The sequence below is a fragment of the Pelophylax lessonae genome, assembly GCF_965119305.1.
Source record: "Pelophylax lessonae genome assembly, chromosome: 11".
NCBI lineage: Eukaryota > Metazoa > Chordata > Amphibia > Anura > Ranidae > Pelophylax > Pelophylax lessonae.
The window spans coordinates 9553639-9576999 of NC_138778.1; the positions used below are offsets into that span (position 1 = coordinate 9553639).

The window sequence follows — 23361 nt, forward strand, 5'->3', positions numbered from 1 at the left end:
CTCTAATGAGGAAATCTGCTGGGCCTGCATCCCTTTAGACGTGTTCCTATTGGGATTATCTCACCAAAAATGACATTTTTGTTGCAGGGGATGCCAAAAATCTGACTTGTATCTTAGAGCAGACTTCTGGGAAAATCGGTGAGCCAATCACACAAGCAGGAAATGATGTTTCTGGGGGTGTGGTCAGTATACATTCTGTGTACAGAACAGCTCCAGGCAGCCATATTGCATTGCATTTTCAGAAAATGACAACAGCTGCAGATTGAAAAGGAAAGGTGATTTTTAATAACATTTAATTACAAAATGATTTGTGTCGCAATTGTATACGATATATTTTTTTATTTTTTTGCTATTTTTTTTTCCCCATGAAAGTGGAGTTACTGTAAAAGTTGCTGGTTTCGGTAGATACCACAGCGTAACCTTCAGAGGTCCAGCGGAGTCCAGTGCCTTGGCAAGTTATGGTGGGTGGTCATAATGTTATGGCTAATTGGTGTATAGAAAATAATAACATTGTGTGTGTGCGATTCCTCTATACCGCGGTCCTCGGCTGATAGAACGCCCGCTGCGCCCCGGCACTGGTGGGGGGTTGCGGGGAGGTCAGATATCGGTTGGCGGTCTGAGGAGAGAAAAGTGGATTTTCTGGAACGCGGCGGAGCAGCGCTGGAGATTTCCTCACTTTCCAGGCTGGTTATAACCTCTGTAATCCCATAATCCAACTCCCGGGAACCGAGCACACACATAAATGGGATTAGAGATGATCTAAATTCAGAAACTCAAACAGCTTCCTGGCTCACCGCCGCAGCGCCCATACACAGCCAGATCCGTCTATACCGTTCCCTACATAGGGATCAATGTACAGATCTGTCCCCATACACAGCCAGATCTATACCGTTCCCTACATAGGGATCAATGTACAGATCTATACCCATACAGTATATTTTCATAGCACTTCCGTAAGAAGGTCCTTTATTCTGTGTGTACGGGGTGTGCTGTGTGTATGGAGTGTTCTGTGTGAAGTCAGTACGGTTGAGCTGTGTTAAGTGTGTACGGGGTGTGCTGTGTGCAGTGTGTAGGGGGTGTGCTGTGTGAAGTTTGTATGGGGTGTGCTGTGTACGGGGTGTGCTGTGTCCGGGGTGTGCTGTGTGCAGTGTATATGGGGTGTGCTGTGTGCGGTGTGTATGGGGTGTGCTGTGTGCACGGGGTGTGCTATGTGCAGTGTGTAGGGGGTGTGCTGTGTACAGTGTATACGGGGTGTGCTGTGTGAAGTATGTACGGGGTACATACAGTGTATACGGGGTGTGCTGTGTGCAGTGTGTAGGGGGTGTGCTGTGTGAAGTGTGTACGGAGTGTGCTGTGCAGTGTGCACGGCGTGTGCTGTGTTTGGTGTGTGCTGTGTGCAGTGTGTACGGGGTGTGCTGTGTGAAGTGTGTATGGGGTGTGCTGTGTGCAGTGTGTACTGTGTGTGCTGTGTGAAGTGTGTGGTGTGTGTACGGGGTGAGCTGTGTGTACGGGGTGTGCTGCATGCAGTGTGTATGGGGTGTGCTGTGTGTATGGGGTGTGCTGTGTGCAGTATGTACGGTGTGTGCTGTGTGCAGTGTGTACGGGGTGTGCTGTGTGCAGTGTGTATGGGGTGTGCTGTGTGCAGTGTGTATGGGGTGTGCTGTGTGCAGTTCGTGCTGTGTGCAGTGTGTATGGGGTGTGCTGAGTGCAGGGTGTGCAGTGTGTACGGGGTGTGCTGTGTGAAGTGTGAACGGGGTGTAAAGTGTGTACGGGGTGTGCTGTGTGCAGTGTGTATGGAGTTTGCTGTGTGAAGTGTGTAGGGGGCAAGCTGTGTGCAGTGTGTATGGGGTGTGGGGTGTGCAGTGTGTACGGGGTGTGTTGTGTGAAGTTTGTATGGGGTGTGCTGTGTTAAGTGTGTACGGGGTGTGCTGTGTGCAGTGTGTATGGGGTGTGCAGTGTGTAGGGGGTATGTTGTGTGAAGTGTGTATGTGGTGTGCTGTGGGTGTGCGGGGTGTGCTGTGTGCAGTGTGTACGGGGTGTGTTGTGTGAAGTGTGTACAGGGTGTGCTGTGTGAAGTGTGTACGGGGTGTGCTGTGTGAAGTGTGTACGGGGTGTGCTGTGTGAAGTGTGTACGGGGTGTGCTGTGTGCAGTGTGTATGGGGTGTGCTGTGTGAAGTGTGTATGGGGTGTGGGTTGTGCAGTGTGTACGGGGTATGCTGTGTGAAGTGTGTACGGGGTGTGCTGTATGCAGTGTGTATGGGGTGTGCTGTGTGCGGTGTGTATGGGGTGTGCTGTGTGAAGTGTGTATGGGGTGTGCTGTGTGCGGTGTGTATGGGGTGTGCTGTGTGAAGTGTGTATAGGGTGTGCGGTGTGTACGGGGTGTGCTGTGTGAAGTGTGTATGGGGTGTGCTGTGTGAAGTGTGTATGGGGTGTGCTGTGTGCGGTGTGTATGGGGTGTGCTGTGTGAAGTGTGTATAGGGTGTGCGGTGTGTACGGGGTGTGCTGTGTGAAGTGTGTATGGGGTGTGGGGTGTGCAGTGTGTACGGGGTATGCTGTGTGAAGTGTGTACGGGGTGTGCTGTATGCAGTGTGTATGGGGTGTGCTGTGTGCGGTGTGTATGGGGTGTGCTGTGTGAAGTGTGTATGGGGTGTGCTGTGTGCGGTGTGTATGGGGTGTGCTGTGTGAAGTGTGTATGGGGTGTGCTGTTTGAAGTGTGTACGGGGTGTGCTGTTTGAAGTGTGTACGGGGTGTGCTGTGTGTGGGGTGTGCTGTGTGCAGTGTGTGCAATGTGCAGTATGCACGGGATCTGCAGTGTGCAGTATGTATGTGGTGTGCGGTGTGTACGGGATGTGCTGTGTGCAGTGTGTATGGGGTGTGTATGTGTGCAGTGTGTACGGGGTGTGCTGTGTGCAGTGTGTACGGGGTGTGCTGTGTGCAGTGTGTACGGGGTGTGCTGTGTGCAGTGTGTATGGGGTGTGCTGTGTGCGGTGTGTATGGGGTGTGCTGTGTGAAGTGTGTATGGGGTGTGCTGTGTGCGGTGTGTATGGGGTGTGCTGTGTGAAGTGTGTATGGGGTGTGCTGTTTGAAGTGTGTACGGGGTGTGCTGTTTGAAGTGTGTACGGGGTGTGCTGTGTGTGGGGTGTGCTGTGTGCAGTGTGTGCAATGTGCAGTATGCACGGGATCTGCAGTGTGCAGTATGTATGTGGTGTGCGGTGTGTACGGGATGTGCTGTGTGCAGTGTGTATGGGGTGTGTATGTGTGCAGTGTGTACGGGGTGTGCTGTGTGCAGTGTGTACGGGGTGTGCTGTGTGCAGTGTGTACGGGGTGTGCTGTGTGCGGTGTGTACAGAGTGTGCTGTGTGCAGTATGCACGGGGTGTGCTGTGTGAAGTGTGTGCGCGCTGTAATATTCCACACCGGAAGATGCTGAAAACGAGTGAAAAATGCACTGAAAACGCACATAAACATGCATGTAAACACAACTTAATAAACAAAATAAATCAAAATAAAAAAAAAAATTAAATAAAAATATTATATAAAGGAAATAAATAAAACATTCAAATAAAACTAAAAAACAAAAACATTCCAAAAACGCACTGCAGAAAAATAATTAAAATTTAACGAAAAAATGATAAAAAAAGAAAATATTCCAACGGCACACGGCAAAAAAAATGAAAGAAAATTATTTCAAAAAAGCCCAGCAAAAAAAAAAAAAAAAAAAGAAAAAGAAAAAAAAAGATTCCAAAGAAGCAACACAAAAAATGAAATGAAAAAAATTAAAAACAATTTTTTTCCCGAAAACGCACTGCAAATTATTGAAAAAAAATTAATAAAATGAAAATTATCCCCCAAAATTTTTCATAAGATTCCAAAAATGCACCGCAAAAATATATAAAGTGAAATGAAACAACATTCCAAAAATGTACTGCAAAAATATATAAAGTGAAATGAAACAACATTCCAAAAATGCACCGCAAAAATATATAAAGTGAAATGAAACAACATTCCAAAAATGTACTGCAAAAACCATGAAAAACTAAAAAAAAAAAAAATTATTACAAAAATGCAACGCAAAAATAATAAAATAAAAAATGTAAAATAAATGTAAATGTAAAATAAATGAAAAAAAAAGAAAAAAAAATGGTTCCAAACAATGCTACGCAAAAGAATGAAAAAAAAATTAAATAAAATTTTTTTAAAAATTCCAAAAACGCACTGCAAAAAAATGAAATGAAAAAGAAAATTCCAAAAAAAAAGAAATGAAAACATGGAAAAACAAAAATGAAAACACACAGCAAAAAATTGAAAAATGAAATGAAAAAAATATTATTGCAAAAATACACTGCAAAAAAAATGAAAAATGGATATGAAAATAATTTAAAAAAAATATTCTAAAAATGCACTACAAAATAAATGCAAAAAATTTTATTAAATGCAGTTATGTGCGTTTACAATATTTTTCCATTTTTTTGCGGTGCATTTTTGCAATAATATTTTTTCATTTCATTTTTCAATTTTCTGCAGTTTTTTTTTTTTTTTTTCTTTACATTTTTTCATTTCTTTTTTTGGAATTCTCTTTATAGTGCGCTTCTACATTTATGTGCGTTTGCAGTGTGCTCCGGTGCAGTACAACGCAGCACGCTGTGTTTTTTCTTTTACATTTTACTTGCATATTCCAAAAACGTACTGCAAAAAGAATGAAAAACGACAAAAAAAAAATTAAAAGATGATTCAAAAAATGCAACACAAAAAAATAAAATAGAAAAAATTCAAATAAATGAAAAAAAAAGAAAAAAAAATATTTTTCCTTTTTTTTTGCGGTGCATTTTTGCAATAATATTTTTTCATTTCATTTTTTAATTTTTTGCTGTGTGTTTATTTTTTCCATTTCTTTTTTTGGAATTTTCTTTATAGTGCGCTTCTACATTTACGTGCCTTTGCAGTGTGCTCTGGTACAGTACAACGCAGCACGCTGTGTCTTTTCTTTTACATTTTAATTGCATATTCCAAAAACGTACTGCAAAAAGAATGAAAAACTACAAAAAAAAAAAAAAAAAAAAAAAGATGATTCAAAACATGCAACACAAAAAAATAAAATAAAAAAATTTTAAATAATAAAAAAAGAAAAAAAAAATTTTTTTCCATTTTTTTTTGCGGTGCGTTTTTGCAATAATATTTTCTCATTTCATTTTTCATTTTTTTGCGGTGTTTTTTTTTTTGAATTTTTAAATTTCTTTTTTTTTTATTTTCTTTTTAGTGCGCTTCTGCACTTACGTGCGGTAAAATGCAGCACGCTACGTTTTTTAAAAAAAATTTTTATTCTATTTTTATTGCAGATGCCTTTGAATTGCATTTATGCTACATTTAAAAACGCACCTGAGTGCATGAGGTGTAAATGAGCCGTAAAGCGCTGCTGGAAAGGACGGACGGCGCACAGAGGATGAAGGGGTGTGGGGGGAAAGGTACCACACAGGGGAGGTACCACAGCAGCATCCTTGTCTCCCTCCGTCCAGGCAGGAAAGGGTGAGTGAGCTCTGCAGCGCCCCGGTCTGACCTGCAGGGGGAGCCGCGCTCCTCAGAGCTCATCATCATGTAAATTGCCTGTATCACAGGCTGGATTGCAGAGAGGAGAGAGGAGAGAGCAGCTGGAGCTCGGGAACCTGACTTGTTGATTTCCATCAGTCGGAGGCTGCGGAGGGCGAGGAGGAGCGGGGAGATGTGAGCCGAGGCCGGAGGAGGTACGGTGTGCGAGGTGTGCAATGTGTGTGCATGGAGGTGTCTGCAGTGTGTGCACACCACTCATCACCCCTCTCCGCTCTCATCGCCATTTATATGGTGAAGTGTTTACTGTGTGACGTAGGAGAGCGATGGAGGGGCAGCAAACCGTGTGCCATTGTCCTGTCACACCGACAGGATCTGGCAGATGGGTGCCCGGGGGAAGCGGTGTACCAGCGCACTGAACTGTCCGGGGGGGACGGCCGGGTGCAACACTCAACTCTCATGCTGTATAGCAGGTGGTGTCATATCACCCATTCACATCCCTTATAATGGGTTATATCACACACATACTACACTATGACATCACACACATACTACACTATGACATCACACACATACTACACTATGACATCACACACATACTACACTATGACATCACACACATACTACACTATGACATCACACACATACTACACTATGATATCACACACATACTACACTATGATATCACACACATACTACACTATGACATCACACACATACTACACTATGACATCACACACATACTACACTATGACATCACACACATACTACACTATGATATCACACACATACTACACTATGATATCACACACATACTACACTATGATATCACACACATACTACACTATGATATCACACACATACTACACTATGATACCACACACATACTACACTATGACATCACACACATACTACACTATGACATCACACACATACTACACTATGATATCACACACATACTACACTATGATATCACACACATACTACACTATGACATCACACACATACTACACTATGATATCACACACATACTACACTATGATATCACACACATACTACACTATAAAATCACACACATACTACACTATAAAATCACACCCAGCCACCTGTATGAACCCAAGATAAGCCCCCCCCCCCCGGATATTATATACATACTACATCCCCCACACTGGATATTATATACATACTACAGCCCCACACTGGATATTATATAAATACTACAACCCCCACACAGGATATTATATACATACTACAGCCCCACACTGGATATTATATAAATACTACAACCCCCACACCGGATATTATATACATACTACATCCCCCACACTGGATATTATATACATACTTCAACTGTCACACCGGATATTATATACATACTACATCCCTTACACTGGATATTATATACATACTGCTGCCCCCCTCACTTGATGTTTTATACATACTACTGTCCCCCCTCCCTGGATATTATATACATATTACCATCCCCCTCACTGGATATTATATACATACTACTGTCCCCCCTCACTGGATATTATATACATTCTACTGTCCCCCCTCACTTGATATTATATACACACTACCATCCCCCCTCACTTGATATTATATACACACTACCATCCCCCCTCACTGGATATTATATACATACTATTGTCCCCCCTCACTGGATATTATATACATACTACTGTCCCCCCTCACTGGATATTATATACATACTACTGTCCCCCCTCACTGGATATTATATACATACTGCTGTCCCCCCTCACTGGATATTATATACATATTACTATCCCCCCTCACTGGATATTATATACATATTACTGTCCCCCCTCACTGGATATTATATACATACTACCGTCCCCCCTCACTGGATATTATATACATATTACTGTCCCCCCTCACTGGATATTATATACATACTACTGTCCCCCCTCACTTGATATTATATACATACTAGTGTCCCTCCCTCACTGGATATTATATACATACTACTGTCCCTTCTCACTGGATATTATATACATATTACTGTCCCCCCTCACTGGATATTATATACATACTACTGTCCCCCCTCACTGGATATTATATACATATTACTGTCCCCCCTCACTGGATATTATATACATACTACTGTCCCCCCTCACTTGATATTATATACATACTAGTGTCCCTCCCTCACTGGATATTATATAAATACTACTGTCCCCCCTCACTTGACATTATATAAATACTGCTGTCCCCCCTCACTGGATATTATTTACATATTACTGCACCCCTCACTGGAAATTATATACATATTACTGTCCCCCCTCACTGGATATTATATACATACTACTGTCCCTTCTCACTGGATATTATATACATATTACTGTCCCCCCTCACTTGATATTATGTACATACTGTTGTCCCCCCTCACTGGATATTATATACATACTATTGCCCCCCCCCTCACTGGAAAATATATACATACTACTGTCCCCCCTCATTGGATATTTTATACATACTACTGTCCCCCCCTCACTGGATATTATATACTTACTACTGTCTCCCCTCACTGTATATTATATACATACTGCTGTCCCCCCTCACTGAATATTATCTACTTCTGTCCCCCCTCACTTAATATTATATACATACTATTGTCCCCCCTCACTGGAAAATATATACTTACTACTGCCCCCCCTCATTGGATATTTTATACATACTATTGTCCCCCCTCACTGGAAAATATATACATACTACTGTCCCCCCTCGCTGGATATTATATACATACTACTGACCCCCCTCACTGGATATTATATACATACTGCTGCCCCCCCTCACTGGATATGATATACATACTAATGTCCCTCCTTCACTGGATATTATATACATGCTACTGCCCCCCCTCATTGGATATTTTATACATACTACTGTCCCCCCTCACTGGATATTATATACATGCTACTGCCCCCCCTCATTGGATATTTTATACATACTACCGTCCCCCCTCACAGGATATTATATACATATTACTGTCCCCCCTCACTGGATATTATATACATGCTACTGCCCCCCCTCATTGGATATTATATACATACTACTGTCCCCCCTCACAGGATATTATATACATATTACTGTCCCCCCTCACTGGATATTATATACATGCTACTGCCCCCCCTCATTGGATATTTTATACATACTAACGTCCCCCCTCACAGGATATTATATACATATTACCATCCCCCCTCTCTGGATATTATATACATTCTACTGTCCCCCCTCACTGGATATCATATACATACTACTGTCCCCCCTCACTGGATATTATATACACACTACTGTCCCCCCTCACTGGATATTATATACATATTACTGCCCCCCCTCAATAAATATTATATACATACTACTGTCCCCTCACTGGATATAATATACAGTATCACACAAAACTAAGTACACCCCTCACATTTTTGTAAATATTTTATTCTATCTTTTCATGTGACAACACTGAAGAAATGACACTTTGCTACAATGTAAAGTAGTGAGTGTACAGCTTGTATAACAGTGTAAATTTGCTGTCCCCTCAAAATAACTCAACACACAGCCATTAATGTCTAAACCGCTGGCAACAAAAGTGAGTACACCCCTAAGTGACAATGTCCAAATTGGGCCCAATTAGCCATTTTCCCTCCCCGGCGTCATGTGACTCGTTAGTGTTACAAGGTCTCAGGTGTGAATGGGGAACAGGTGTGTTACATTTGGTGTTATCGCTCTCACTCTCTCATACTGGTCACTGGAAGTTCAACATGGCACCTCATGGCAAAGAGCTCTACATAAAGATGGCCTAGGCTATAAGAAGATTGCCAAGGCCCTGAAACTGAGCTGCAGCACGGTGGCCAAGACCATACAGCGGTTTAACTGGACAGGTTCCACTCAGAACAGGCCTCGCCATGGTCGACCAGACAAGCTGAGTGCACGTGCTCAGCGTCATATCCAGAGGTTGCCTTTGGGAAATAGACGTATGAGTGCTGCCAGCATTGCTGCAGAGGTTGAAGGGGTGGGGGGGTCAGCCTGTCAGTGCTCAGACCATTCGCTGCACACTGCATTAAATTGGTCTGCATGGATGTCGTCCCAGAAGGAAGCCTCTTCTAAAGATGATGCACAAGAAAGCCCGCAAATAGTTTGCTGAAGACAAGCTCACTCACCCCCCCTCTCTACTGGCTTGCCAGGCCGCTAATGCTCGGATAAAGGTCTGGTATGGAATTTGGAGGGGATCCCACGCTGTTTTTTTTTTTTCATTTTGGCGTGGAGTTCCCCTTAAAATCTATATCAGACCCAAAGGGCCCGGTATAGATTTTGGGGGAACCCTACGTCGTTTTTTTCCTAATTCTGTCATGGGGTTCCCCTTAAAAGCCATACAAGACCCAAAGGGTCCCCCAAGCTGTTATACTCAATTTTTTTTAATTTACATTTTCTTTTTACAATTATTTTTTTTATTCAGCTCTCAGAAGGGAAGCCTTAACAACTTATTGACTGTGCGCTTGGTGGGCAAACATTCCGCTAAGTGCCGAGAAAGTTCAGGTGTTAGGCGAGTACCTGAATGGGCGATGTTTAGGTCTAACTTATGCTCGGCCCAAACTGTTCACCCATCCCTAGTGGTGCCTGAACAGCTGCAGACAAATTGGGCCTTGGGTGTCGGTGGTGCCTGAACACTGAAACCCCTCACAGTTACTCTTGCTGGGTGCAGGAATAGGCCCTGCTGTAAAAAAAATAGAAAACAAAATTGAAATTACATGCACCTGTCAAACATATTAAATACACCCCATACCCATACCATATACACCCCATACACACACACCATATACACACCATACACATATTATATACACCCCATAACCATACCATATACACCCCCTACACACACCATATACACCCTATACACATATCATATACACCCCATACCCATACCATATACACCCCATATACACATACCATATACACCCCATATACACATACCATATACACACTATTTACACTCCATATACACACCATATATACCCCATATACACATACCATATACACACCATACAGTATCACACAAAAGTAAGTACACCCCTCCATGCTCGGATAAAGGTCTGGTATGGAATTTGGGGGGGGGGTCCCACGCCATTTTTTTTTTCATTTTGGCGTGGAGTTCCCTTTAAAATCTATATCAGACCCAAAGGGCCCGGTATAGATTTTGGGGGGACCCCACGTCGCTTTTTTTCCTAATTCTGTCATGGGGTTCCCCTTAAAAGCCATACAAGACCCAAAGGGTCCCCCAATCTGTTTTTACCCAATTTTTTTTAATTTACATTTTCTTTTTACAATTATTTTTTTTATTCAGCTCTCAGCAGGGAAGCCTTAACAACTTATTGACTGTGCGCTCGGTGGGCGAACATTCCGCTAAGTGCAGAGAAAGTTCAGGTGTTAGGCGAGTACCTGAATGGGCGATGTTTAGGTCTAACTTATGCTCGGCCCAAACTGTTCACCCATCCCTAGTGGTGCCTGAACAGCTGCAGACAAATTGGGCCTTGGGTGTTGGTGGTGCCTGAACACTGTAACCCCCCCCCCTGTCAAACAGGTGCAGAAAAATTGGGCCTTGGGTGTTGGTGCTGCCCTAAACCAAAAACATTGTTAGAAGCTATTATAATCAAAATTCAGGAATAGGATAGGTAGAATAGGCAGTCCTTAAGGGATCCCAGATCCCTAGCAAATTCAATCAGTTACATCAGCATCAGGGGCTGTTGATCCAGAACTGATTCATTTTGATAAATGTCAGCCGGTCGTCGGAGTCTGTGGACAGACGCACTCTTTTATTCATCACAAAACCTCCAGCAGCACTGAATGTCCGTTCAAAAAGTTTGCTGGAAGCAGGACAGCACAGACATTTTACTGTCTCCCCTCACTGGATATTATATGTATACTACTGTCCCCCCTCACTGGATAACTTATACATACTACTGTCCCCCCTCACTGGATATTATATGCATACTACTGTCCCCCCTCACTGGATATTATATACTGTATATATTGCTACCCCCCCACTGGATATTATATATGTATTACTGCCCCCTCAATAAATATTATATACATACTACAGTCCCCTCACTGGATATTATATATACAGACTACTGTCCCCACTCACTGGATATTGTATACAGTATCTCACAAAAGTAAGTATACCTCTCACATTTTTGTAAATATTTTATGCTATTTCTTTCATGTAACAACACTGAAGAAATGACACTTTGCTACAATGTAAAGTAGTGAGTTTACAGCTTGTATAACAGTGTAAATTTGCTGTCCCCTCAAAATAACACACAGCCATAAATGTCTAAACCACTGGCAACAAAAGTGAGTACACCCCTAAGTGAAAATGTCCAAATTGGACCCAAAGTGTCAATAGTTTGTGTGGCCACCATTATTTTCCATCACTGCCTTAACCCTCTTGGGCATGAAGTTCACCAGAGCTTCACAGGTTACCACTGGAGTCCTCTTCCACTCCTCCATGACGACATCACAGAGCTGGTGGATTTTAGAGTCCTTGCGCTACTCCACCTTCTGTTTGAGGATGCCCCACAGATGCTCAATAAGGTTTAGGTCTGGAGACATGCTTGGCCAGTCCATCACCTTTACCCTCAGCTTCTTTAGCAAGGCAGTGGTCGTCTTGGTGGTGTGTTTGGGGTCGTTATCATGTTAGAATACTGCCCTGCGGCCCAGTCTCCGAAAGGAGGGGATCATGCTCTGCTTCAGTATGTCACAGTACATGTTGGCATTCATGGTTCCCTCAATGAACTGTAGCTCCCCAGTGGCAGCAGCACTCATGCAGCCCCAGACCATGACATTCCCACCACCATGCTTGACTGTCGGCAAGGCACACTTGTCTTTGTACTCCTCATCTGGTTGCCGCCACACATGCTTGACACCATCTGAATTAAATAAGTTTATCTTGGTCCCATCAGACCACAGGACATGGTTCCAATAATCCATGTCCTTAGTCTGCTTGTTTTCAGCAAACTGTTTTCTGGCTTTCTCATGCATCATCTTTAGAAGAGGCTTCCTTCTGGGACGATCGCCATGCAGACCAATTTGATGCAGTGTGCGGCATATGATGTGAGCACTAACAGGCTGACCTCCCCACCCCTTCAACCTCTGCATCAATGCTGGCAGCACTCATACGTCTATTTCCCAAAGACAGCCTCTGGATATGACGCTGAGCACGTGCACTCAACTTCTTTGGTCGACCATGGCGAGGCCTGTTCTTAATGGAACCTGTCCTGTTAAACTGCTGTATGGTCTTGGCCACCGTGCTGCAGCTCAGTTTCAGGGTCTTGACAATCTTCTTATAGCCTAGGCCAGTAGTGGCGAACCTTGGCACCTCAGATGTTTTGGAACTACTTTACCCATGATGCTCAACTCCGCTGCAGAGTGCATGACCATCATGGGAAATGTAGTTCCAAAACATCTGAGGTGCCAAGGTTTGCCATCACTGGCCTAGACCATCTTTATGTAGAGCAACAATTCTTTTTTTCAGATCCTCAGAGAATTCTTTGCCATGAGGTGCCATGTTGAACTTCCAGTGACCAGTATGAGAGAGTGAGAGCGATAACACCAAATTTAACACACCTGCTCCCCATTCACACCTGAGACCTTGTAACACTAACGAGTCACAACACATCGGGGAGAGAAAATGGCTAATTGGGCCCAATTTGGATATTGTCACTTAGGGGTGTACTCACTTTTGTTGCCAGCGGTTTAGACATTAATGGCTGTGTTGAGTTATTTTGAGGGGACAGTAAATTTACACTGTTATACAAGCTGTACACTCACTACTTTACATTGTAGCAAAGTGTCATTTCTTCAGAGTTGTCACATGAAAAGATAGAATAAAATATTTACAAAAATGTGAGGGGTGTACTTACTTTTGTGTGATACTGAATGGTGTGTATATGGTATGTGTATATGGGGGGGGGTGTATATGGGGTATATATGGTGTGTATATGGAGTGTATATAGTGTGTATATGGTATGTGTATATGGGGTGTATATGGTATGTGTATGGGGTGTATATAGTGTGTGTATGGTATGTGTATGGGGTGTATATGGTGTGTGTATGGGGTGTATATGGTATGTGTATGGGGTGTATATGGTATGTGTATGGGGTGTATATGGTGTGTGTAGGGGGTGTATATGCTATGGGTATGGGGTGTATATAATATGTGTATGGGGAGTATATGGTGTGTGTATGGGGTGTATATGGTGTGTGTAGGGGGTGTATATGGTATGGGTATGGGGTGTATATAATATGTGTATGGGGAGTATATGGTGTGTGTATGGGGTGTATATGGGGTGTATATGGTATGTGTATGGGGTGTATATGGTGTGTGTATGGGGTGTATATGGGGTGTATATGGTATGTGTATGGGGTGTATATGGTATGTGTATGGGGTGTATATGGGGTGTATATGGTATGTGTATGGGGTGTATATGGTATGTGTATGGGGTGTATATGGGATGTATATGGTATGTGTATGGGGTGTATAGTGAGCTGTGCTGGGAATTCATACTGGGAGGTTTCAGCACTGCACGACTGTGGACAGCGACCAGCACAGCTCTGAGTGGTGTATGACAGGTGACACCATGACACCATGATGGCTGTGAATGGAGAGTAGGATGATGATGACAGGTGACACAATAGCTGAGGATGGAGGTGAAGAACAGGATAACGATGATGACAGGTAACACAATGGTTGTGGGTGGAGGTGAAGAGCAGGATGATGATGACAGGTGCAAATGGCTGTGGGTGAAGGTGAAGGATGATGATGATGACATGTGACACAATGGATTTGACAGAGGTGAAGAGCAGGATGATGATGATAATGACAGGTGACGCAATGGCTGAGAATGGAGGTGAAGAGCAGGATGATGATGACAGGTGACTCGGTGATGGTTGTGGGTGGAGATAAAGTGCTGGATGATGATGACAGGTGACACGATGACTGTGGATGGAGATAAAGTGCAGGATGGTGATAATGAAAGGTGATACAAAGGCTGTGGGTGGAGGTGAAGAGCAGGATGATGATGACAGGTAGCACAATGGCTGAGAATGGAGTTGGAGTTGAAGAGGAGGATGATGATGACAGGTGACTTAGTGATGGTTGTGGATGGAGATACAGTGAAGGATGATGATAATGCAAGGTGACACAATGACTGAGGATGGAGGTGAAGAACAGGATGATGATGATGACAGGTGACACAATGGGTGGGGGTGAAGAGCAGGATAATGATGACAGGTGACACAATGGCTGTGGGTGGAGGGGAAGAGCAGGATGATGATGGCAGGTGACACAATGGCTTTGGTGGAGGGAAAAAGCAGGATGATGATGACAGGTGACACAATGGCTTTGGTGGAGGGGAAGAGCAGGATGAGGATGACAGGTTACTTGGTGATGGTTATGGGTGGAGATAAAGTGAAGGATGATGATAATGAAAGGTGACACAATGGATGTGGGTGGAGGTGAAGAGCAGGGTAATGATGACAGGTGACACAATGGCTGTGGGTGGAAGTGAAGAGCAGGATAATGATGACAGGTGACACAATGGATGTGGGTGGACGGGAAGAGCAGGATGAGGATGACAGGTGACTCAGTGATGGTTGTGGGTGGAGATAAAGTGAAGGATGATGATAATGACAGGTGACACAATGGCTGTGGGTGGAAGTGAAGAGAAGGATAATGATGACAGGTGACACAATGGCTGTGGGTGGAGGTGAAGAGCAGGATGAGGATGACAGGTTACTTGGTGATGGTTGTGGGTGGAGATGAAGTGAAGGATGATGATAATGACAGGTGACACAATGGCTTTGGGTGGAAGTGAAGAGCAGAATAATGATAATAATAGGTGACACAATGGCGGAGGATGGAGGTGAAGAGCAGGATGAGGATGACAGGTGACTCAGTGATGGTTGTGGGTGGAGATGAAGTGAAGGATGATGATAATGACAGGTGACACAATGGCTTTGGGTGGAAGTGAAGAGCAGAATAATGATAATAATAGGTGACACAATGGCGGAGGATGGAGGTGAAGAGCAGGAGGAGGATGACAGGTGACTCAGTGATGGTTGTGGGTGGAGATAAAGTGAAGGATGATGATAATGACAGGTGACACAATGGCTTTGGGTGGAGGTGAGGAGCAGAATAATGATAATAATAGGTGACACAATGGCGGGGGATGGAGGTGAAGAGCAGGATGAGGATGACAGGTGACTCAGTGATGGTTGTGGGTGGAGGAAGAGTGAAGGATGATGATGACAGGGGCAGAGTAGGGAAGGTCTCAGCCCTGATGCACTTCTGCCAGGGACACGCAGAGCTTTGTGGGCTGCCGTTGCTGCTTGAGCAGATTACAGGAGCTATTTGCTGGTGTGATTAGTGGATAAACCACCTGACAGGCATGTGAAGGATGCTCTTTCTTATTTTGTAGGTCATCGGGATCCCTGTGGAGGAAAATGTCCCTCGCCTGTCATCTCGGCCGTGCGCTGCTGCGGGAATGGAGGTGAAGGGGGGAAGGTGACACCTCCACATGTGACCGCCCTGCCAGCGAGCGAGACGCCACCATTCCCACATTGCCGGAGCCTTGTTCATGCCACAGACATGCCCGGCTGGATGAACAAGCATGGGTCCCGATCGACTACCTCACTGCCTCCTGACCCCATGGAGATCATCCGCAGCAAGGCTTGCTCCCGAAGGGTGAAGCTGAACGTGGGGGGCCTGGCGCACGAAGTGCTGTGGCGGACCCTGGACCGGTTACCCCGCACCAGACTCGGGAAACTCAGGGACTGCAACACCCACGAGTCCTTGATGGAAATCTGCGATGACTACAACCTGGAGGAGAACGAATACTTCTTTGACCGCCACCCCGGCGCCTTCACCTCCATCTTGAACTTTTACCGCACGGGGAAGCTGCACATGATGGAGGAGATGTGCGCCTTGTCCTTCAGCCAGGAGCTGGATTATTGGGGCATCGACGAGATCTACCTGGAGTCGTGCTGCCAGGCCCGGTACCACCAGAAGAAGGAGCAGATGAACGAGGAGTTGAAGCGGGAAGCGGAGACGTTGCGGGAGAGGGAGGGCGAGGAATTCGATAACACTTGCTGTGCAGATAAGAGGAAGAAACTCTGGGACCTGCTGGAGAAGCCCAATTCCTCAGTCGCTGCCAAGGTACCTTTAATTGTCTTTGTCATCAGCCCCTTGTTTGTACAACAGATATTAGCCATCTCCGGAGATTACCGATGGCGGTCTATGAGGGTGATCCGCAGCGATCTGCTAATGAAATAATCTTTCCAGCTCGCTGATGGCGGTCAGTCTGGCTCTGCTCTCTCCCTTGCTGTTTATTGCATGTAAGATTTATAGCCCTGGAAATCTTCTGATTTCTGGAATTGCAGAGCCAACAGGTGAGGTGGAGAGCCGAGCGCGGTCACCCATAGCAAGCAGGAACAGACAAAGGCCAGACAGGCCTGAGCTGGGTGTGTGGCCAATTGCTGGGTGTGGGGCCAATTGCTGGGTGTGGGGCCAATTGCTGGGTGTGGGGCCAATTGCTGGGTGTGTGGCCAATTGCTGGGTATGTGGCCAATTGCTGGGTGTGGGGCCAATTGCTGGGTGTGGGGCCAATTGCTGGGTGTGTGGCCAATTGCTGGGTGTGGGGCCAATTTCTGGGTGTGGGGCCAATTGCTGGGTGTGTGGCCAATTGCTGGGTGTGAGGACAATTGCTGGGTGTGGGGCCATTTGCTGGGTGTGGGGCCAATCGCTGGATGTGGGGCCAATTGCTGGGTGTGGGGCCAATTGCTGGGTGTGAGGCCAATTGCTGGGTGTGTGGCCAATTGCTGGGTGTGTGGCCAATTGCTGGGTGTGAGGCCAATTGCTGGGTGTGGGGCCAATTGCTGGGTGTGGGGCCAATTGCTGGGTGTGGGGCTAATTGCTGGGTGTGAGGACAATTGCTGGGTGTGAGGACAATTGCTGGGTGTGTGGCCAATTGCTGGGTGTGTGGCCAATTGCTGGGTGTGTGGCCAATTCCTGGGTGTGTGGGCCAATTGCTGGGTGTGGGGCCTGACCATCTCATTCATTTGTGTCATCTAAATATTCAGCACAGATCTGTTTTCCTGTATTATATATTCGGCATGCAATGAATGCGGTCACCCAGGATTACCATCTCAGTGTTAGGGGTAAAAATTAGGTTGAGGGCAAGTAACTTTGTTTTAGGTTGTACTGTGTGATTGTGTGGTTGTACTGTGTGATGAGTGTCAGCACCATATACACTACGTATACAGGGTTAGGGTTAGAGGTTTATGAACAGAGGGTGGGTGTTAGGGGTTATAGTTAGAGAGTTATGGTTGGAGGGTTAGGGGGTTAGAGGGGTAGTATTAGAGTTAGAGGGTTAGGGTTGGAGGGCTATAGTTATAGTGTTAGTGTTAGGGTTACAGGGTTATGACTAGAGGGTTAGTGTTAGCGTTTCAGGTTAGGGTTATAGGATTAGTGCTAGAGTTTGGAGTTAGGGTTACAGGGTTATGACTAGAGGGTTAGTGTTAGAGTTAGGGGTTACAGGGTTAGAGGGTTATGACTAGAGGGTTAGTGTTTTAGGTTAGGGTTATAGGATTAGTGTTAGAGTTTGGGGTTAGGGTTACAGGGTTAGGGTTAGAGTTTGGGGTTAGGGTTACAGGGTTAGGGTTAGAGTTTGGGGTTAGGGTTACAGGGTTAGAGTTTGAGGTTAGGGTTGGAGGGTTAGAGTTATAGTGTTAGTGTTAGAGTTAGGGTTAGAGGGCTATGACTAGAGGGTTAGTGTTAGGAGTTACAGGGTTGGAGGGTAATGACTAGAGGAGGGGTAGTGTTAGCGTTTTAGGTTAAGGTTATATGATTAGTGTTAGAGTTTGGGGTTAGGGTTACAGGGTTAGAGATAGAGTTTGGGGTTAGGGTTGGAGGGTTAGAGTTATAGTGTTAGTTTTAGAGTTAGGGTTAGAGGGTTATGGCTAGAGGATAAGTGTTAGAGTTTTAGGTTACAGTTATAGGATTAGTGTTGGAGTTTGGGGATAAGGTTAGAGTGTTAGTGTTGGAGTTTGGGGTTAGTGTTAGAGGGTTATGACTAGAGGGTTAGTGTGAAAGTTAGGGGTTACAGAGTTAGAGGGTTATCACTACATATAGTTACATAGTTACATAGTAATTGAGGTTGAATAAAGACATCAGTTCAACCTGTATAGGTGTGTGTGTGTCAGTGGCCTGATCATTTCACATAACCCTGAATGTTGTGATCTGTGAGATGCAAATCCAAAAGTCTAATGCTAGCCATACACGCACAGAATTTCGGCCGGGAATATTCTTTGAACATTCTTTGAACATTCTTTGAATAGACGAATGTCGTTCGAAAATTGTCTTTTGCTTTTCACATTAAATTTTAAAATGAATGTCATTTCTGAACGATTACCACATACACTGCCCGAAAATTCGTTGATTGAGAAAAGTTTTCCCTTCTGCCCCTACGAATTTTCCCGTCGCTGCAGTCGAAAAAGGACATCGATTTAACCCCACTAACGATTAGAAAATCAAACGAATTTTCTTGAAACGAAAATTTCCGGACGAAAATCTATACGTGTATGGCCAGCATTAGACTAGAGGGTTAGTGTTAGAGTTTTAGGTTAGAGTTATAGGATTAGCGTTAGAGTTTGGGGTTAGAGTTATAGTGTTAGAGTTAGGGTTACAGGGTTATGACTAGAGGGTTAGTGTGAGAGTTAGGGGTTACAGGGTTAGAAGGTTATGACTAGAGGGTTGGTGTTAAGGTTTTAGGTTAGGGTTATAGGATTAGTGTTAGAGTTGGGGGTTAGGGTTAGAGGATTATGGTTAGAGTTAGTGTTAGGGGGTTAGTGTTAGAGTTTGGGGTTAGGGTTAGAGGGTTAGTGTCAGAGTTTGGGGTTAGGGTTAGAGGGTTAGTGTCAGAGTTTGGGGTTAGGGTTAGAGGGTTAGTGTCAGAGTTTGGGGTTAGGGTTAGAGGGTTAATGTTAGAGTTTGGGGTTAGGGGTAAGGGTTAGTGTCAGAGTTTGGGGTTAGGGTTAGAGGGTTAGTGTCAGAGTTTGGGGTTAGGGGTAAGGGTTAGTGTCAGAGTTTGGGGTTAGGGTTAGAGGGTTAGTGTCAGAGTTTAGGGTTAGGGGTAAGGGTTAGTGTCAGAGTTTAGGGTTAGGGGTAAGGGTTAGTGTCAGAGTTTGGGGTTAGGGTTAGAGGGTTAGTGTCAGAGTTTGGGGTTAGGGTTAGAGGGTTAGTGTCAGAGTTTGGGGTTAGGGTTAGAGGGTTAGTGTCAGAGTTTAGGGTTAGGGGTAAGGGTTAGTGTCAGAGTTTGGTGTTAGGGTTAGAGGGTTAGTGTCAGAGTTTGGGGTTAGGGTTAGAGGGTTAGTGTCAAAGTTTGGGGTTAGGGTTAGAGGGTTAGTGTCAGAGTTTGGGGTTAGGGGTAAGGGTTAGTGTTTGGTGTTAGGGTTAGAGGGTTATGACTTGAAGGTTGGGGCCTAATTCACTAAGAATAAGGAGAAGAAATAGTCATTCTACATTTAATTACTCCCAATTAAAGCAACTGAGACCTCAGCTAGGTGAACATGTCAATGGAAAAGTTGGAGTACAAATAGGTGAATATGCATTCGTGAATTTCTAATCGGCATAGTCACGGTTCCATAACTGGCAATTATTTTATTTTTTTATTTGCACACAATAATATTTTTGCTAAATAACATAAAATTGCATGCAAATTATGGAAACAACCATTCTGATGCGGCAATTTGGTGTTCCCCTATTTCCAGCATACTCTGCTGTATAAGGAGTGCTGCCCACTAAGCTCCTTGTGCTGCACCCTTCTTCTCTGTACAGGGAGTGTCAGAGGCCGATACCAGGCCTTTAAAAAATAGATGTAATGGTGTAGAAATGCTTATACAGTAGATCTGTTTTAAAATTCCAGTTTTTGTTTCTGTCTGTGATCTGATTGGAGAGATTTCCCCTCACTTCCTGTCCCTGTGACACCCATGCAAAAAAAATCAGGGGAGAGGTTGTCACCTGGACAGGAGGTTTAAAAAAAAAACAGCCCTCCCCATTCTACTAACAATGTCCAGTATCACTTCCCGTCCTGAGGGTGACCCTCCCCTGTAGGGTCACAGAGAACCACAGGGTCTGACCCTTCCCCCACTCCATCCAAAATGAAATAAGGTTTTGTGTGGAGTCATTGGTAATATTCTGCAGTCTCTGACCACCATCTCCTGTAGATGTCCACAGTCTCTGACCATCTCCTGTTGTATGTCTGCAGTCTCTGACCATCTCCTGTACCTTGTCTGCAGTCTCTGACCTTCTCCTGTACCATGTCTGCAGTCTCTGACCATCTCCTGTACCTTGTCTGCAGTCTCTGACCATCTGCTGTACTATGTCTGCAGTCTCTGACCATCTGCTGTACTATGTCTGCAGTCTCTGAACATCTCCTGTACCTTGTCTGCAGTCTCTGACCATCTTCTGTACTATGTCTGCAGTCTCTGACCATCTCCTGTACTATGTCTGCAGTCTCTGACCATCTCCTGTACCATGTCTGCAGTCTCTGACCATCTCCTGTACCATGTCTGCAGTCTCTGACCATCTCCTGTACCATGTCTGCAGTCTCTGACCATCTCCTGTACCATGTCTGCAGTCTCTGACCATCTCCTGTACCATGTCTGCAGTCTCTGACTGTCTCCTGTATCAAGTCTGCAGTCTCTGACCATCTCCTGTACCATGTCTGCAGTCTCTGACCATCTCCTGTACCATGTCTGCAGTCTCTGACCATCTTCTGTACTATGTCTGCAGTCTCTGTCAGCTCTCGGTAGCACACATTCACTGAATATTATGTGTGGACCTTTAGTGATGTCAGAGGCCTCACTTGGGGCCCCCCTATATCGAGAACATTGACCAAAACTGGTCCATTCTATCATTTGAATAAACTCTTGATCCATGTAAACTCTGCCAAGTCGATTGGCAGTGGCGAATTTTTGTCGATCGAACAGATATCTGCTAGTGTGTCAGAGAACTGACCCGCATTACAGATGGATCAAACTATGAACATGTTTATAACCGATAGATCAGATCGTTCGTCAATATTTTTTAGTCAGTGGTGAAGTGCTGTTGTGTCGGTCGATAGTTTAGTCGATGATGAATAGCTTGTTTGTGACCCCTCGTACCTTGATTGATCGCAGATCTCTACATGTATGGCCGGCATAGGCCGGGAACTTGCCCGGATTTGTCCCGGAGATTCCTGGTTAAGCAGTCAGCTGTCTGAACTTTCGGCTGCCGGGTCTAATCACCGACTTTCAGTATATGTGACTGAGAGCGTCAGTATACCAGCAGGGGGGAGGTCAGGGGAGGAGGGGCAGGATGAGCGATGGGATGATTATATATATTATATACTCCGACTGCAGAGGCGGGAATCCGAATTAGGACCCAGGTGGCATGTGGATTTATTTGTTTTCTCCAACCCAGCCTGCGCTGTGCCCTTTAACTCTATAATAAATCTGTATGCTCTGTACTGCAGGCCTGGCTGTGTCCCAGCATCTCATACAGGGTCTCACAAAAGTAAGTACACCCCGCACATTTTTTGTAAATATTTTATTCTATCTTTTCATGTGACAACACTGAAGAAATGACACTTTGCTACAATGTAAAGTAGTGAGTGTGCAGCTTGTATAAAGCCCCTTTCACACATGCCGACCGTTCAAATCCGCCTGTCAGTTTTTCAGGTGGATCTGAACGGTCCCCCCATGCATTTCTATGGGGCATCGGATGTCAGGGAAAACATGTCCGCTGACATCCGATCCGTTGATCGGATCAAAGGATTTGCCCCCTTAACCACTTAAGCCCCGGAAGATTTTACCCCCTTCCTGACCAGGGGGTATTTTGCGATTCGGCACTGCATGATTTTAACGGACAATTGCGCGGTCGTGCGACGCTGTACCTAAACAAATTTGGCGTCCTTTTTTTCCCACAAACAGAGCTTTCTTTTGGTGGTATTTGATCACCTGTGCGATTTTTTGATCACGCGCTATAAACAAAAAAAGAGCGTCAATTTTGCAAAAATAACAATATTTTTCACATTTTTTTATATGAAATTCCCCCCAAAAAAAATGTAAAAATCAAAATTTTTTAACATTTTCGGCCAATTTTTTTTATGCTACCTATGTTTGGTAAAAAAAATCGCAAAAAGCGTATTTTGATTGGTTTGCGCAAAAGTTATCGCGTTTACTAACAAAGGGAAAGATTTTTGTCATTTTTGTTGTTTTTTTTTTTAACGCGTAATGGCGGCGATCTGCGTTTTTTTTTGCAGTACTGCGACATTGGGGCGGACAGATCGGACCCTTGACTGACATTTGTGACACTTTTGGGGTTACCAGTGACATTTCTACAGTAATCAGTGCTATACATATGCACTGTTACTGTAAAATTACACTGGTAGTGAAGGGGTTAACTTTATTTGGGAGGGAGGGGCTGTGTGTGTCCCTAGGGGCGTGCTTTCTACTGTGATTGGCTGTGGCTTGAGCTGTAAGGACACTGATCAACGGATCTACATAGTAGATCCCTGTGATCAGTGTCTTTACAGCGAGGAGAATGACAGGTGGCTTGTTTACACAAGCTGCCTGACATTCTCCCTCTCCCCCGCCGATCGCCGAGTGACCGGCGGACATCGGGTCCGCTGGTCACACGCGCGTGGGGGTCCGTGACCGCGTTAGGCAGTCGGCAAGTGGTTAATGACCAGGCCATATTTTGCAATTTG

At 44.7% G+C, this 23361-nt stretch overlaps 1 protein-coding gene across 1 annotated transcript in view; it reads left to right on the forward strand.

The window, feature by feature from the left end:
• The first annotated feature begins 5573 nt into the window (after nt 1-5573).
• KCNB1 (potassium voltage-gated channel subfamily B member 1) overlaps nt 5574-23361 on the forward strand; it is a 146971-nt gene continuing 129183 nt past the window's right edge. Inside the window, exons 1-2 of the mRNA XM_082272667.1 lie at nt 5574-5736; nt 16033-16769. Coding sequence (XP_082128793.1) covers nt 16203-16769 — 567 coding nt within the window. The 5' untranslated portion in view covers nt 5574-5736; nt 16033-16202. The remainder of the gene's footprint in view (nt 5737-16032; nt 16770-23361) is intronic.